This window comes from Macaca fascicularis, chromosome 17, assembly GCF_037993035.2.
Source record: "Macaca fascicularis isolate 582-1 chromosome 17, T2T-MFA8v1.1".
NCBI lineage: Eukaryota > Metazoa > Chordata > Mammalia > Primates > Cercopithecidae > Macaca > Macaca fascicularis.
Genome location: NC_088391.1, coordinates 91,311,668 through 91,330,935, shown reverse-complemented (window position 1 = coordinate 91,330,935; position 19,268 = coordinate 91,311,668). Strand labels below are relative to the sequence as shown.

Sequence of the window (19,268 nt, the reverse complement as noted above, 5' to 3'; positions counted from 1 at the left end):
CATTCAGGTAGGAGCCTGATGTGCCAAGCAGCCACAACAGCAGAACTAAGTCTGATTCAGACCTAGGACCTTAGGATGGAGAGAGCAAACAAACCCGAAAGACGATCTCAGTTTTGCTCTACAGATGAGGAAACTAAGGCACAGGAATATAAAAAGTAATTTGGCTACCTGCAACTCTGCACGAAAAATTTTAATCTTGGTCCTGAGATTAAAAAAATACAGTAAGCCACTGAACTGCTTGCGTGGCAAGAAAGTCTGTGCATTCAGCTTTATACGACAAAGATTGCAAAAGCAGCTATAGATGGCAGACAAAAATGAATGAATGTGGCTATGTTCTAGTGAACTACTTATCAATAACACCTGAATGTGATGTCATACTTCTCCATGGGCCATGAAACATTTTTGGTGTTTTTTTTTTTTTTTTTTTTTTAAAACAGTGTCTCACACTGTCACCCATGCTGGAGCACAGTGGCATGGTCACAGCTCTCCACAGCAACTGCCTGGACTCCAGCTATTCTCCCACCTCAACCTCCCAAGCAGCTGGGCCCACAGGCATACCCAGCCAATTAAAAAAAAATTATTTGTAGAGACCAAGTCTCACTATGTCGCCCAGGCTGGATGAAACATTCTTCTTTTTTTCCCCCAACTATTTAAAAATGTAATAACCACTCAACTTGTGAGCCCCACAGAAACAGGCAGTGCCTCCTGGTCTAAGCCACCAGCACCTCTCACTTAGGTCTGCAATGATCAGATCAATCTCCCTGTCTATACCCCAGGGCCTGCAGTGATTTTGAAAACCACATCACATCACTCTCCTATTCAAACCCGCCAAACACTCCACAACACGAATCAAAAGAAAAAAAGACAAAACAATTCTTTGGCCTCCAGATGATCTGGTTCTGTTTTCCTCATTCCACTTTCCCCAACTGGCCTTCACACAAAACTAGCTTGTCCCGTCTCAGAGCCTCTGCTTTGCCCCTTCTGCTACCTGGGACTTCCTTCCCCCAGACTTCTGCACGTTTGCCCCCTCCTCCTCGTAGATCTCCGCTCAGTGTTAGCTATTCAGATAGGACTTCCCAGCCATCTTTGCTACAGCTGCCTTCTCTAGTCACTTTCTGTCAATTTTATAGTCTTCATCCAACTTCTTCGTACTCAAATCACCTTATTTAAGTATTTACACGTTTAGTATCTACTTCCCCCTGCTGGAATATAAGTCTTGTTCCTTGTTCTATCCGCAGTGCCTAGAACACCGCCTAGGCCATACTGGGCGTTCCCCTTCTATGTAGGAGACACTAAAACAATATCATCATTCCTTTCGCTGACACTACAAAGGTTAGATTCATTCCCAGGCAAAGAGAAGTAATTTTGCAATATGTAAAATGGAAACATAGATTTTCACATTAAAAACAAATTGTATCGATGAATGTGTGACCATAGGTATAAGTACCAATAAGCTGTCCTTAACATTGCATTCCGTTTAAAGCAGGTCACAATTACATATATAATGACTATCACCTTTCTTTCACCACACTCCCAGTCTGTAAAGGAGGGACACAAGGGAGGGAAGGTGGAGGAGGCCAAAACCTGACATATCTTAGCAATAAAGATTGATGCAGGCCCGGCACGGTGGCTCACAGCCTGTAATCCCAGAACTTTGGGAGGTCAAGGGAGGTGGATTGCTTGAGCCCAGGAGTTTGAGACCAGCCTGGCCAACATGGTGAAATCCCGCCTCTACTAAAAATACAAAAATTGGCCAGGCATGGTGGCAGGTGCCTGTAATCCCAGCCACTCGGGAAGCTGAGGCAGGAGAATGGCTTGAACCTGGGAGGCTGAGGTTGCAGTAAGCCAAGATCGCGCCATTGCACTCCAGAATGGGTGACAGAGCAAGACTCAGTCTCAAAAAAGAAAAAACAAAAAGAAGAAAAAGAAAAAGATGTAAAGAAAAACAGAAAATTTCACTCAAAACTGGAATTTACTTCTATCTTCCCTAAGAGGAAGATACACTTTTCCTAGAGCCTAGGATTAACATAATTCAGTTTTAGAATCCACAAAAATACAAAGTATTCAATGCCTATCATGAGCCTAATGCATGCCAAAACAAATATGAACTGACCACTTGATAAGCTAATAGCAAAATTCTTCATAAAAATTAAGACTTTTATGTGATGAAACATATCCACGCTTATTATTTTCTCCAAATATTTCATCCCTTTTCCTATTTTAAATGGCACTCCAAAGCCAGATAAAAATGTCCTACTTTTCTTATTTTGATAGTCTGCTCCAGCGTTTACAAAATATATTCCTTTTTATATCTTTAAAAAATACTTTAGAAGATTAACAAAATGATTTCTACATTTGTTAGAATCAAATTCATACAAAATTAGCAAAGTTATTCACACAAAGGCAAAAACATTCACAAAACAATAAATCAAATGTTCCAAAAATACCTTCCTAGGATAATAAAATCAGAGGCAATTTCACCTTTAAAAATAATGTCCCTGAACAGTAAGAGGAAGAAATAGTAATAGCTTTCTTTTTCCCCTCACTGATTTCCAACTTGATAATATGTTTTAAAGGCCATTACTGTGGGATTTGTCTTATCGGTCTCCAGTGCAGCTGTTTGTATTATTTTCCACATTTACTACAATCAGTGTTTATACTGTTCAAAATTCTCTTCCTCAGTCAGCAACGAAAATATAATTTTCTAGTTAACAGAAGAGGAGAAAAGCATGTATGTGTGGGGGTGTGGGAGGGGGAAGTTCAGAAAGACATTTTCCCATTCGGTTAAATTTTAAAAGTAACTCCAAATTATAAAACCAAGAAAACTGCTAAGCTTCTAGGACTACATCACAAAAGCAGGTAGCCTTGCATTAAAATTAATATTTTACACCATAGCTGTAAATACATCCCACCTGTTAAATTGCCTCGAAATATTTTAAAGCAGAGTCAACAGAGTTATTTCTGTTCTACTGGTGAGCTTCTTTCTAAGATGTGTAGCTGTAATTGATATGTCAGGAAAGTAAAAAGGATATGGTTAATAATTCTCTTTCATTTCCTATTTCATTTGAAAAAAAATACCAACCTCTACTTAGAATAAGTTATTTCTATATCCTGAGACTTTCATGTCACATGCAATGAGTCTACAGAAATCACACGTGTAAAGTACAAAATAATAATGACTTCAAAGTGGTGGGGGTGGGGGGAACATTTTCAAAACCTGTAAAACATCTTAGGACTAAAAACGTAAGACAGTTACTTCCCAATTCATTTGTGTACCAGCAAAGTACAGGCAAAAATGTATGCCGCTTTATTTTTCTAATTAAAATATTAATTTTACTATCTATAAACAGCTATTAGGATTAAAACTAAAGTTTATTCTTGGAGGGCGTGGGAGCTATTTTAATCTAAAAAACTGAAAAGAAAATAACATTTTTAACTTCCTCTCTTAAGTAGATATGAAAATCAACAATTTATTTTCTTCAGAACTGAAATTTAAAGTTAGTTTTAAAACTGATTCAAATTCTGTGTGGACAAGCATTTGTATATATATTACAGACAGTTTCAGTCTGCAAACAGAACATCTTGTCCATCATATTCATGTGCTTGTGTAATATTTTATATTACATAGGCCCACGGGGCATTTTATGTTATATATATATATATATATCATTTAATACTCTAGTCATTTCGCAAGTAATCCATTTAATCTGGTATTCTTCAGTAAATAACATGAGATTCATGTGACACTATTCCAAATTTGTCTGCTTTAACATAGAAAATTAGTTCCACTTAGCTGAATATCAAAGACCTATTCAATACAGAATGCAGCGGTGCTACAATCAGCTCTGCTCTGTTATTTATAATAAATTTATCTTCTCTTGAAAATATTTGAGCAAGAATATGAGAAATAAAAAGAAAAAAGTCTTCAAAGGTACAGCATGAATAGCTTCACATCACACAAATGCAGAAATTGTTAGACTTTAGCAGGATCTCAAGATATTTTCAAAAGTATTTAGCTACTCCTCAGGCCTGAAGGCAACCTGCTGTGAGCAGGTGGATAGAAGAAATCACACCACACAAAGAACAGGCCAACAGCAGTTAGTCGGCTCTGCTTGCAAATGTTCAAACAACGTGACTATGCAAAATGAAAATCTAGTATGTAAAACGTTAACAACAAACAATACATTAAATCCCGGTACACAAATTACACTGTAAGAAATAGAGAACAGCAAAATTGAAGAACTTCTTCCAAGGTCAAAAAAATTACTTCACAGAAATATAGACATAGTAAAAATAAAATAAAATAAAAAACTTCTATTCATCCAGTAGGTTCCACACTCCAAAGGTTCTGGGGTTTGTGAGGAAAACAGAGTGAGCTCACCATGGCCAGGACGTAGCGAATCTGTTTCATTACTTTATGCCACAGGCAGGAAATCATTCCACATTGTAAAAATAGTTCTAATTTTTTAAATCTTCTAAGTGGAAATTTAAAAAGTTTGTCAGCTAGATGATACATTCATCTTCTGTTTAAAAATAAATTCAACTCATCTATTCCGAATTTTGAAGTTCCGAATTTTAAAAAATGAAAACCAAAACTATGGTTGACATTAAAGGGGAATACTTTAAAAACCACTGTGTCGGGTTTTCTCCATCTGTCAACACTCTCTGGTTTATAAAACATTTTGCCTGTGAGTGGTCTAACCCAGTAACCACTAGCTACACATAGCTACTGAGAACTTGAAATGTGACTGATGTGACCGAGGAGTTAAATTTTCAATTGTATTTAATTTTAATTTAAAAACTGAAGCAGCGTAATATCATTTTCTGTTAAGCCCAACTCCATTGTTTTGGTAGGACTGCATTCCACTCTGACCGTTCCATTGTTTAAGATACTGCTGTATTAATGCCAATGTCTATGTTGTTTCTGGTATCACATTAGTAATTTTTAAAAGTCTTTCATGTTGAAATGACAACATTTTGGGTATTATTCTGTGAAAGGGCCACAAATGCAAAGCAGCCCCCAAATGCGGAAGGAGCCAAGAAACCAAAGAATCAGGCAAATAAATCCAGTTTGTTGGTAAAGGGTGTTTTCTTGGGGGAACTTACTTGGGGGAACTTACAGACAGAAGCGTGGTCTCAGATAGCTGCAAGACAGGTATATCCCGCACTGCTACTAGCCAGACCCAGAGCTTATATGCCACAGGAAAAGGGTGTACGTGCTCTATAGAGGCAATTAAAGGCACCCTCCAGAACAGGTGAGAATGCTATGTGCGTCACTGCCTATAATTTGTGTGGTAACATCAAGGCTGCTTTGTTCTTTCACTAAAAACAGTAAATAAAATTGGAATCAGGAGGCGTTCACGAGACTGGGGCTAACGAGAAATCAACACGGCTTTGCTGGGAGTGACGGCTCAGGCCTATACTCCCAGCACTTTGGGAGGCAGAGGCAGGATGATCACTGGAGTCCAGGAGTCTGGGCAACACAGTCTGCCCTCATCTCTACAAAAAAATCAACAAAATTAATTGCACGTGGTGGCACAGGCCTGCAGTCCCAGCTACTCAGAAGGCGGAGGCAGGAAGATCAGTTGAGCCTGGGAGGTTGAGGCTGCAGTGAGCCACGACTGCACCACTGCACTCTAGCCTGGGCAACAGAGCAAGACCCTATCATTTAAAAAAAAAAAAAAAGTAAAATAAAAAATAAATTAAATTTAAAAAACAAGGTTTGCCTTCAAGAGAAAAAAAAATAAAACATGGCGGATTAACAATCAAGATGGAATCACTTCTGTCTCCACAGGTACACTGGGTTAAATAAAAATGCGTTAGTAAAATTAATTCCACTTGTTTCCCCTTTGTTACTATCATTACTAAGAAATTTTAAATGATAGTTGGGAACAGTGGCTCACACCTGTAATCCCAGCACTTTGGGAGGCTGAGGCGGGCAGATAACTTGAAGTCAGGAGTTCAAGACCAGCCTGGCCAACGTGGTAAAACCCCCTCTCTACTAAAAATAAAAACATTAGCTGGGCATGGTGGCAGGTGCCTGTAATCCCAGCTACTTGGGAGGCTGGGGCAGAAGAATTGCTTGAACCTGGGAGGCGGAGGTTGCAGTGAACTGAGATGGCGCCACTGAACTCCAGCCTGGTCAACAGAGCAAGACTCCGTCTCATTAAAAAAAAAAAAAAAAAGCTAATTAAAACAAAGAAATTTTAAATGATATATACGGCTTGTGTTAGGTTTCTATTCGATAAGGCTATTTAATAAACATCATTACCAACTGACTATTTCTGCAACGAAAATAGACAATGAAAACAGAAACACCAGTTAAAAAAAAAGTAAAGCAAATAAATATAAAATAGTTATTTCATTTTCCTTAAATGATATTTGAAGAAAAGTTGGCTAAATTATTAGCTAAACTAATAGAAGAAGACTTTTTAAAATTCTGAAGAGAACTTTTAATTATTTTCAAGAGTTTTCAATGTTTATGTCCCTGGTTCTTTATCATTTCAAAATATGAGTCCCTCCTCCCTCAGGTAATGCATCACTAGCTCCACATTCAAAGTTATCCACAATGATTAGACTTTTTCCGAGAGTATGATTTTCTTGAAGTCAGAAAGCCAGCATATTGAAAGCAGGCGGGTGCTTATATGGGAGTAAGAGCTGATATGAAGTAGACCTCACCGAGCAATGGACAGTGAGAAAGCCCAGGGCATGCACAAGCCTTTGAGAAAGAAAAAATCAGGAACAGCCAGAGGCAGACCCTTTCCTACACCTATTGATACTACCAATAGCTATCTACACCTGTCAGTAGGTGATACTGTGGGCCACAAACAGCCGAGGTGCTACCCAGAGCACACAGAGGCCAACAGAAAGAACCATGCTTGCTGAGCAAGGTGCGCCTCTGTGGTAAGTCCTTGGGAGCCCGCTTGTTTCTTTTTGCTCTCACGGAAACCATGGTTATTCTGTATCAAGAGAGGTCCACCCGCAACACACTAATGGAGTATGGATTTCGCAAATGTTGGGAGGTCAGGAACTAAAAAGAATCAGTAAAACATTCTATAATGTAAGGTGACTGGCTACTTACCCATTCACCCACCCATACCTATTCATCCAATTATTGAGCATTTATACGTGCTGAGAAGTCAGCAGGGCAGTGGGAATTAAAAGTCAAATCCACAAGGAAACAGGTGATTTAGATCAATTAAAAGAGGTTAATAACCTATGAAATTTATTATTCCAATGACAGTATTGAGGCAGAAGAATAAGGTCTGGAGGCAGGGAACCTAAGGATGTTTCAGCCCGCTTCCTAGAACTAAATTGAAAGGAAAATCCTAACTTTCCACACCTAAGTAACAAAAGGACCAGAGGCTACTCCCTTTGCAAACCCCCCACCTTTTCTGTGTGGCAGATGGGAAATCGAACAGTCATTTTCCCATCCAACAACAAATCAGAAAATCAGATTGACTGCCAGTCCAGTCTTTGCAACTTTGTAACTTCACCCCAGCCTCTGAATGGTTGCTGTCCACAACCAATCAGACTGATTGCGGGCCAAGTCTTCGTTTGCATAGAAGTGTAACTTTGTAACTTCACCCTACCCATCTGGTTGCTTTTTGCAACCAATCAGATGTTTGCACAGGAGTGCGATCTTGGTAACTTCACTTCAGCCTCTGGTTGGTTGCTCTCTGCAACCAATCAGACTGATTACGGGCTACCACTTCATTTACATGAGGTGAGTATGAAGTAATCAATGGAAAACTTCTAGAGGGTATTTGGACCCAAGAAGATTCTTGTATCCAGGCCCTTGAGCTCAGGCCCACTCCCACACTGTGGAGTGGTTTCATTTTCCTTCTCTCTCTCATTTTTTTTTTTTTTTATTTGAGACAGAGTTTCGCTCCTGTTGCCCAGGCTGGAGTGCAATGGCTCGATCTCGGCTCACTGCAACCTCCACCTCCTGGGTTCAAGCGATTCTCCTGTCTCTGCCTCCCGAGTAGCTGGGATTACAGGCTTGCACAACCACACTAGGCTAAGTTTGCATTTTTAGTACAGACGGGGTTTCACCATGTTGGCCAGGCTGATTTCGAACTCCTGACCTCACAGGAGATCCACCCGCCTCAGCATCCCGAAGTGCTGGGATTACAGGCATGAGCCACCGCATCAGGCCACCTGTACTTTCGTTTTCAATAAATCCCTACTTTTGTTCTGTTGTTGCTTCCTTGTTCACTTTGCTGGACATTTTGTCTAATTCTTTGTTCAAAACGCCAAGAACCTGGATAACTTGCAGTCACGACCCTCTACCAGTGACAGTATACACCAAAATACAACTTACTTTTAAAGGAATTTAATGGATAATATTAAGCTTATGAAGTTTACCAATGAAAACCAGGAACATGAATACACGTGATCGGACTGGATGAATTGGGAGCTAATTCTTGAGACAAAGGTAAGTTGTGTTCCCAGCTACTTACTCATCTAATCAGATAAAGAAGTTAAATCCTCCTTAACATGGTCTGGATGTGTGTCCCCTCCAAATCTCTTGCTGAAATGTGATTCTCAACATGGCAGGTGGGGCCTGGTGGGAGGTGTTTGGGTCATGGAGGTAGATCCTGGTTGTTTAAAAGAGTGGGGCACCTCCCAGTTCTCTCTCTCTCTCATTCCTCCTCTTGCCACGTGATGCTCCTCCTCCTGCTTTGCCTCCACCATGATTGAAAGCTCCCTGAGGCCTTCCTCCCCAGAAGCCGAGCAGATGCTGGCACCACACTTCCTGTAGAGCTGGCAGAACCGTGAGCCATGTAACCCGTTTTCTTTATAAATTATGCAGTCTCCGATTTTTCTTTATAGCAATATAAGAACAGACTAACACACTACTTTTCATAGGGGTTCAGCAACAAAATGAAGTAGACGCCAAGTACCCACATATCTTTAAGTCAGATGCTAGCCAAGGTGACCAGGTAGAATGTGCTAGGAAGCTGTGGGACCAGTGACTGCCCATCTCCCACCTCAAAAGAATACAAGAGGAAAATTAATTTGAGGAGGTCGAATTCTTAAGCTAAGAATTTAAGGCTGAACTCCTTAAGCTATGTGAAAGCGAATTCATGAGAATCACTTATTCATGTGAATTCTTACTGACAGACCAAGAAGAGAAACTTGTACTTTGTTGGTTTGGTGAGGCAAGGACTTATTACTATTTCCTGTGGCCAGACGTGGATTGTGCAGGAGAAAAGCCGGCGGGGTCATTATGAGGGACCCTGCCCAATGAGAACATTCAGAGTCAACACAGTAGTTGCTCAGGAGGAAAAGACAGGAGGCATTTAGTGTTCTGCAGGTGAGAAGTTCCCCCAAATCCACATGAAAGTATCCCAGGGCTACCTGCCAGCTTTGGACATCTGCCCACGAGAATGAATGCCGGGTTGCCTCTGCCCCAGTCAACCTGGTTCTTCCTGCCATGCTCTTCTCATCTTTACCCCATACTGTAAATTCTGAGAGACCCAATATAGCAGCTCTGAAGTAGAAGAGGGTGTTGCTGAGGCTCAGAAAACAATACCCCAAAGTGAAGGCCTCGGAAGTAACCTCAGAACCAAGGTCTTTGACCTTCTGCCCTCCTGTCTCTCACTCCTCATTCTCTCCTGATGAGAGTCACAGACATCAGAATTCCTGTCCCGCAAAGACAACTATGAAACTAGAAATAGGACTCTAACCCCTCCCTGCCTTTCTAAGAGCTGCCCATAAAGAAATTCTCTGGCCTACCCTTCTCTCCAACAGTAGCAGGTCTTAAGACCTTATGGGTCTTGTCCCATACCTGGGAGGGAGAAATGGTACAAGAGAGGCCAGGAAGATCTGAACAGACAGGCCTAGATGGGTTCCCCTCAGCCTACTAGCATTCACTCATATTCTTTGTCCAATCAGTTTTACACGGCTGCCCATTCTTCATTAAACCTAAGCATTAAAATGGACAGCTTTCCTTGTATCTTTGGATCTTTGTTCTGAAGACTCACATCTCACATAAAACTTTGATTAACTCTCAGTTATACTTTTCTCTTGTTAACCTGTCTTTTGTTATAGGAGTGTCTGCCATTGACACCCTTATGATGGGGAGGAGCGGGATCACACCCTTTTGCCCCTACAATATAAAGCAAGCAAGAAGAAAGTGACATTCTCCTCTGCCCTAGTAAAGGTTTCTCAGTGTGAGGTCAAACTGAGTTTAGACAGGAGAGGTTTTACCAGTTTTGATATTACAATGAACTAGACTTTGAAACACACCCTCCTCTCCCAAATACAATATAGCTTGTTTATTACCTGGTAGCAACATTACAGACTGTTAGAATGGAATGTGGTTTTATATATGGGAAGGAAAGAAGTTGAGATAAAGCGTTCAAAACAAACAAACAAACATCCTACAAGTATTCAGAATGCTTCTTCTTCAGTTACTATCCAGATAAGTCCTGCTCCACAATGAGATACCACTTCACCCCCAATAGGATGGCTATTATAAAACAAAACAAAACAAAACAAAAAATAACAAGTGTTAGCAAAGATGGCACGAAATTGAAATTATTGTGCACTGCTAATGGGAATGTAAAATGGTGCAGCAACTATGGAGGTTCCTCAAAAAATTAAACATACAATTACCACGTGATCCAGCAATTCCACTCTGGGTATATACCCAAAAGAATAGGGTACTCAAACAGATATTTGTACACCCATGCTCATGGAAGCATAATTCACAGCAGCCAAAAGGTAGAAACAACCCAAATGTCCATTGACAGACGAATGGATAAACATGTAGTATATTCACACAATGGAATATTATTCAGCTATAAAAAGGAAAGACATCCTGTCACATGCTATAACCTGGATGAACCTTGAAGACAGTATGCTAAGTGAAATAGGCCAGCACAAAAGACAAATACTATATGATTTCATTTACAGGCAGTACCCATACCCACAGTAGTCAAATTCATAGAAACAGAAAGTAGAATGGCGGTTGCCAAGGGCTGAGGGAGGAGGATGGAGAGTTCAGTGTTTCATGAGAACAGAGGTTCAGTCTGGGAAGATGAAAAAGTTCTAGAGACAGATACTGGTGATAATTGCATGACAATGTGAATGTACCTAATGCCACTGATATGCCTAAAATTATTAAAATGGAAAATTTTATGCTACCAATATTTTACCACAATTTAAAAAAAAAACCTGCTAAGGGTACAAAATAGTGTTAGAGAAAGAAAACCCTAACAAAAGACCAGAGGATTTAATCTCAGATGAGCACAGAACTGAATTTCTGGGTTTTTTAACCTGTTTTTATAGATCAGTAGATGGTTGGTAGCTTGGTTTGTAAAAGCAAATAATATAGGATTCACTTTCAAAAACTTGCCTCGAGGGGATAACCACCTAAGAATGACAGTCAAGGCTGGAGGAAAGAAGAAAAACAACTCATATTGAAAACACAAGAAGACAAATGGTCAAGGCAGGAGCCCAGGTGTACGTTGCAGATAGAATTTTGTGATCCTTATAGTACCCATCATGTGTCTGCAAAGAGTACTTAATGAATTGGGTCAAGTTTTCATCATCAGCCTCTCTCAAACTCAACCCGCTTTTTCTCTACACGACTTGAACACTAGTGGAGGATGAAGGCAGTAATAGGATTGTCTTCTAAATGAACTCCATCTCCACTTCACCCTTCAATCCCTTAACCCCTCCTCTATTATGAGGACACATCAATATTCTACAACGACATTTTGATGGACGTTACTTTACTCTGCAAAAAGTTTTAATATCTCCACTGCTGTCTGAAAAGCATAGATTCTTTAGGCTCTCATTCACTATCTGGCTCCTCCAACCTATTTTCCATGTTTAGCTCTCATTACTTCCCTAAATGAATGCTTCCCAATTTGCCTCTGGATTCACAAACACGTTTTTCTAAGGTGTATCTCAAATATCATCTGATGCCCTTGGCTTGCAACCCACACACACACACACACCCCTTACTATTTTAAGTGGTTAAGGGTTTCCAAAGGATTAACAAAAAATGAAAGAGAGCTCACAGAAGCAAATATACTGAGGATCATATTAAGTGAAAAATCATCTTTTTATTTACAATTAATTGAGAATCACAGAAACAGTAAGCTTTTAAAGAATTTTGGAGTTGGAAAGGTGAGGTGGTGGCAAGGTAGTAAGGGAAGAGAAGCAGGGCTGTCATTAATTTGTGCTGGCATAACTAGTTACCTGTATTTTATTATTTATTTATTAGTTTTTGAGATGGAGTCTTGCTCTGTCGCCCAGGCTGGAGCACAGGGGCCGAGCCTCTTGAGCAGTGGGGACTGCAGGCGTGCACCACCACCCCCAGTTAATATTTTGTATTTTCAGTAGAGACAGAGTTTCACCATGTTGGCCAGGCTGGTCTGGTATCAAACTCCTGACCTCAGGGGATCCATCCGCCTCAGCCTCCCAAAGTGCTGGGATTACAGGCTTAAGCCACCACACCCAGCCTGGTATCTGTATTTTAAAAGTAAAATGACTCACACTATGTACAAAAGTCAATCCCATGAGGATTAAGGAGTTAACTTTGAAAAGCACAATTTAAAAAGGTTTAAATGAAAATATAGGTATCTTTGTGAGCTTAGGAGTAGAAGAGGATTATCTACACAAACGCAAAACACACAAACCATAAAGGAAAATACTGCAAATTCTGACATTAAATCTCGTCTTAAAACTTCACTTGGGTAACTGAAAACAATAAAAACACAAGCTACTTTAACAACACATATGACAAAGGATTAGGAGCCATAACACAGGAAGAACTTTTATGAGTCAATAAGAAAAAGACAACCCAATTAAAAAAGTGGGCAAAAGTCATGAGCAGGTATTTTGCAGAAGAGAAAACAAGACTGCCAATAAATGTGTATTTTCAATGTTCATTGTCACACTAATCAGGGAAGTATACATTAAAACCATAATGAGATGCCATCTAAACCCACTAGTCGGGAAAAACCTAAGTAGTTTGGGAATGCCAAAGGTTCACCGGGATGTGAAAAAAAATGTTAAGGGCACAGATTCCTTGGTTCAAATTCTGGCACTTCCATTTACTACCAGATGGGAAAGCAACTTAGCCTCTACAAGCCTCTGTTTTCCCAAATACAAAATGAGGGATAACACTAGTACATATTTTATTGGGTTTCTGGGGGCATTAGACAAATTCATACATACAAAGTGTTTAGAATAGTCAGTGCTGGGCATAGTAAGTACAGAACAAGGTTAGCTCATTGTTCCCGTTATGACTATCATCTTCAGTACTGGTGGGCACGGAAGCTGGTTCAGCCACACAGGGAAACCCATCTGGCCTTGCTGTGCAGGAAGGAGAAAACACAAGCCCCACAGCGTGGCTGTTCTACCGGCACATGACCTGGAGAACCTCCTCTTGACAGAGGAAACAGGAAGTAGAATGTTCATATAAGCATCACTGTGACAACAAAATAAGGAAAATAACACAAATGTCTATTTAGAGGAGAATAAATAATTTGTGGTATATTAATATGATGGATGGAAGTAAATAAACTGCAGCTATAGGCAGCAACATGGGCCAGGCTCACAAACATCATGCTGGCGGGGAGAAGGCAACTTCCGGAAAAATACAGGGAGGACAGGGGCAATTACAAAGTTCAAAAACAAGAGCAGTTCAACAAGATACTGCTCACAGTGTTCGTGTATTCGTAAATATCCCTAGAGAAGAGCAAGGCAGCAATCAATTTAAAACTCACAATGGTATTCTTCAGGGACACTGGAAAGGAGGATTTAATCAAGGAAGAGTGATACAAACAGCACTGATAATTTTTGGGGTTTTTTTTTTGTGTATGGTTTTGTTTTTTTTTTTTTGAGATGGAGTTTCGCTCCTGTTGCCCAGGCTGCAGTGCAATGGCACAATCTCGGCTCACCACAACCTAGGTTCAAGGGATTATCTTGTCTCAGCCTCCTGAGTAGCTGGGATTAAAGGCATGCACCACCATGCCTGGCTAATTTTGTATTTTTAGTAGAGACGGGGTTTCCCCACCTTGGTCAGGCTGGTCTCGTCCGAACCTCAGGTGATCTGCCTGCTTCGGCCTCCCAAAGGCTGGGATTACAGGCATGAGCCACCGTGCCCAGCCTGTTTTCTTTTTTTTAAATCTAGATAGTGGGTAAACAGGTTTTCATTGAGTTATTCTTTAGCTTTTGTATAGATATAACATATTTTTGGCCTGTCACGATGGCTCATACCTGTAATCCCAGCAATTTGGGAGGTTGAGGCAGGTGGATCACCTGAGGTCAGGAGTTTGAGACCAGTCTGGCCAACATGGCGAAACCCCATCTCTACTAAAAATACAAAAATTAGCCAGGCGTGGTAGCACATGCCTGTAATCCCAGCTATTCCAGAGGCTGAGGCAAGAGAATCGTTTGAACTCGGGAGGCAGAGGTTGCAGTGAGCCAAGATCACACCACTGGACTCCGGCCTGGGCAACAGAGGGAGCTCTGTCTCAAAAAAATAAAACAAAATAATAAGCTGGGCGTGGTGACTCACGCCTGTAATCCCAGCACTTTGGGAGGCTGAGGCGGGCGGATCACTTGAAGTCAGGAGTTCAAGACCAGCCTGACCAACATGGAGAAACCCCGTCTCTACTAAAAACACAAAATTAGCCGGGCATGGTGGCGCATGCCTGTAATCCCAGCTACTCAGGAGGCTGAGGCAGGAGAATCACTTGAACCCAGGAGGCGGAGGTTGCAGTGAGCTGAGATCTCGCCATTGCACTCCAGTCTGGGCAAAAAGAGTGAAACTCCGCCTGAAAAAAATAAATAAAATAATAATAATAATAGTAATAAATATTATTTTATATCAAATGAGGTTTAATAAAATTTAATGATATAAGTTAATGATAAATAGTAATATTTAATAATAATATTTAAGAATATAAAGTTTATATGTATCCTCAAAAATCCAGAGAAAAAAGAACTGTAGTTATTACTTTAAAATAGCTACAATTACTATAATAATCAATTACTACAGTAATCAATTTCAAGTGATTACTGTAAAATCACTTGAAAAATACCTTTGTAATATTCATTCCTTATTTCTCAGAATTTACCATAAACAATTGCAAAGAGATACACAAACACTCATAATTGCATTTCATAGCTATCTGCTTGGAGGTGTTAGGCTGGAACTCTTGGAGCAATGCAGCCCAGGAAGCAAGCAGAGAGAGGAAAGGGGGAGTCAGGAATAGAATGTGGAGATTTGCCCATGCTAACGGTGGCCAGAAGAGAAATCAGCAGACGACTGTAAAGCCACCAGTTCTTTCCCCTGTCGCGCTTGCAGGTCCCTTCTGCACACAGTGCCCTCATCGCCGCAGGGGCTAAGACTTCTCACCTCCGAATCCCTAACATCTGCTGACCTCTCTCTTTGCCTCCAATCTTCACCTCATCCTTCTTCAAGCCACTCTCCACAAAGCAGCCAAAAACCAAAAGCACGTCGTAAACTACAATTCTGTTCGATCATCACTTCCTTACTGAAAGCTCTTCCACGGGTCCCTACTGACCTAGGGATAAAGTAGAGCCTGTCCTATGTCCTTAATAAGGCTTGTGTGACTTGGCTCCCACCCACCTTGCTGGGGCACACCACCCCTCAGCTCATTTTCTGAAAGCAGAAGGCGTCCAACTGTGGTCCAGACCAGCAGCATAAGCATTACCTGGGGGCTTGCCAGAAATGCAGACCTAGCCCAGACCTACTAAATCAGAGTAAGCTATGGGTGGGTCCAACAACTTGAGTTTCCACAAGGCTTCTAGTTGATTCTAAAGCACATTAAAGATTAAGCATCTATGGTTTAAAGCATGAATGACAAGTGATTATAATTTGAAGAACAATTTGATAGGAAAAATCGCAAAGTACTATAGCATAGTTGGGGGAAGCACACATGACTGCCACGGATAAAATTTCTGCTCTGCTTCTTCCTAGCTTTGTGATGCCCAGGAAGTTACACAGCTGGCCTCAGCATCTTGCAATGCTTGATAGCAAGGATCCTACTACAGCAAGACTGCTCAGATTTAAATCACGGCTCTAGGCTGAGGTGGGGGGTTGGGGGGCCGTCGCCTGGGAGGTCAAAGCTGCAGTGAGCCCAGATTGTGCCACTGCACTCCAGCCTGGGTGACAGAGCGAGATCCTGTCTCGTTTAAAAAAAAAAAAAAAAAATCATGGCTTTACCTCTTATTAGCTGGTGACCTTCAGTAAGTCACTTACTTTCTCTGAGCCTCAGTTGTCTCATTTATAAAATTATAAATAGCACCTACTTCATACAATTGTGAGGATCAAAGAAGTTCATATCTGTACTATGTTTAAAACTACACCTGATACACAGTAAGCACTGTGTTATTTATTGTTACTACAATTGTTATTATTTTCACAGAGGCCACATTACATTTTTGGAAAGAGTCAACACAATGCTAATGCCTACAGAAAGTAAATAAAATCTACCCCCTTTCATAAGGAAAAACTCTCCTTACCTTTTTTTTTTTTTTTAGGTAAATGACTTTTTTTTCCTAGTACACCATTTACCTCTCTGAGTTTATTTCCTTCCAATTAGAGAGTACTTAACTTGATGCAATGACCTCTTCCTAAGAGTCAAGGGATCTGCCTTTAAGGGGTCACTTATTTCAGACACATTAATTCTTTTTGTAGCAAAGTACGTACAAGATTAAAAAGGGATTTACTGAACATGATCCCTACACTAGGGAAAATATTTTTGATTATTCTACATATATATCCACATTAATCTAGCTATAAATTCTACATGTAAAAGTGCCACCAAGGCAACTATCTGCACAGTCACTGAAAAGGATGATGAAAGTATCACAATAGAAAAAAATCTGCATAACAGGAGTTTGCACCTCTTTCTTCTGACTACTGAGAGTTAACACTATGTCCCTCTGACAAATACCTGAGCCATAACACATTCAATGCACTATAGAGTCTATCGAACATAAACCAGTATAACAAAACCAGTTTTGTTGTTGTTGTTTATTTGTTTTTGTTTTATTTTTAAGACAGAGTCTTGTTCTGTTGCCCAGGCTGCAGTGCAATGGCGTAATCCTGGCTCATCGTAACCTCCACCTCCCAGGTTCAAGCAATTCTCCTGCCCTAGCCTCCCGAGGAGCTGGGAATACAGATGCCTGCCACCACATCTGGCTAATTTTTATATTTTTAGTGAAGACGGGGTTTCACCATGTTGGCCAGGCTAGTCTGGAACTCTTGACCTCAGGTGATCCGCCTGCCTTGGCCTCCCAAAGTGCTGGGATTACAGGCGTGAGCCAACGCACCCAGGCATCACAGTTTTTAAAGACACAATAATACATGGATCTCAGTAACGTGAAATTATGTAGTGACATTTTTTTCAAGGGTTCACCTCATAATTTATTCTGATATAATATTATATAAAGTTATATAATGTAAGTTATAAAATAGAAAAGACAGGAGTTAGAAAATTTAAAAAATGAGAAAAAATATATGGGGACAAGTCACAAAACCAAAGTTAAAATATAGGGCTCATTACCAAGAGTTCAAGGTTACTTGGAACCATAGAGATAATGTATATCAATTGAAACTGACTTAGAAATCAGTTGAGTCATCATATATTTTTTGTGGATTCTGAAATCCTCTGCCCCAGTCTCTCATAGAGGTAGATAAGAATCAGGTATGGAGTAAGTAGTCTTATCTGTGATTATCCTGATTTCTCAAGGTTTTTAAAACCAGTTTCCTGTATAAAATCAAGTTAAGATCATTTTCATAAAAAAGAACAAAGAATGAGCATTTAATGCTATAGGTGGGACTAGATTTTTATTAGGCTGTGATAGCCACATGTTCCATGATTTTTTGTTTCTTTGTTTTTCTAAAACACTAAACCTCAAACAGGAGGCAAGGTGAAGGATTTTGGCAGAATCTCTTTTCATAACTTTTCTACTTTAAAATGGAAGTCACAGGTTACAAAAAACATTCTGTCGACTCTGGGTTCCAAGGCATCTCCTCAAGGCAGGACATTTTATATTGAGGTGAAAAGAAAGATTAATAAGTTAAGATTACTAAATTTTTAAAGGACATCAGTGAGCCGTGGAAAGTCAACCTGGATAACACATGTTTTGCTAGCCTAACACTACGTAATTTCAACTGCACAGAAAAGAAAGGTAACAAAGTAAGTTGTATTTTACAACTAAAAACCCACAGAGGGGGGAAAAAAACAGCTAATCGAGTATTTTTAGAAAAGCATGCAGAATTCCTTGTTTACAACAAAGTACAATACATGAAGCTTTTTGGACTGTCTGAAAAAAGAAAACATTAATTGCTCAGGTTAACACTTAAGATCCTCTAAGATAAGAAAAGAAAAAGTTTTCGACCATAAAAAGCATAAGGTGAATAAAATACAGCTTTTCCCTCCTGTAGCTGTAAGTATTAGCCACACAGGTGCTGACAAGGATTCTGGACTTGAGGAGGCCTTCTAAGGAAATCCTTACAACACTCACCTGGACAGTCCTCTGAGTGCCATCAACGCTGACGGACAATAAGGGCAAAGCCAGGTTCCACGTGCTGGTCACATTTAGTTTCGACCCATCAACTTCCACCTGTTGTGACACCAAATAAGACCATTACCATGAAGAAAGACAGAAAACTGATCTCAAGTTCATTGCTGCATACAAAGCAGCAGCCATTTTAAACAGATGGCTCCCAAACAACCTGTCATGTTTACTGCTCCAGCCATGAAAGACAGGGTCCAACAACAGCGTCTTCCCAGTCATCTCTGGGGAGAGGTGAAGGACCTGTGAACAGCTGCCTCTGGGTACTGAGGCTTCAAGTGATTTCCGCAAGTAACAAACAGCCTTCTAACTCGAAACCTATCTGGACATGCTACATTTACTGCAATTAGACAAGTAATGCATATAAATTCCAGTGACATCTTGCAACCCACACAACAGGGCTTGCATATAATATCCTCTCCAAGGACCAAGGAAGAACTTTTTCTCTGTTAATTTTAATGAAGGACTATGCATTGTTATCTTAATTAAACAGAAGCTTTAATTAGACAAAATTCTTTGGTGTTGAATATCAAAAGTCCATTCAAACTTTGCAAAGTTCTGTCATATTTCTGTCAATCATAAATGACTGACTTCATCCAGTCATCTTTCATGAATATGCAAAAAAAAGACCCATAATCTTTCAAAACAGGGATACTCGTAAAAGAAAAAAAAAAATTCCAAATAAATATAAA

General features: G+C 40.1%; 1 protein-coding gene across 3 annotated transcripts in view; it reads right to left on the bottom strand.

The window, feature by feature from the left end:
* The window catches only part of PCCA (propionyl-CoA carboxylase subunit alpha), a 436,745-nt gene that overhangs the window by 84,309 nt on the left and 333,168 nt on the right, over positions 1-19,268 (bottom strand). For all 3 annotated transcript variants that reach the window (XM_005586175.4, XM_005586176.4, XM_065533441.2), the window contains exon 20: positions 18,526-18,624. In XM_005586175.4, the coding sequence (XP_005586232.3) occupies positions 18,526-18,624 (99 nt within the window). The remainder of the gene's footprint in view (positions 1-18,525; positions 18,625-19,268) is intronic.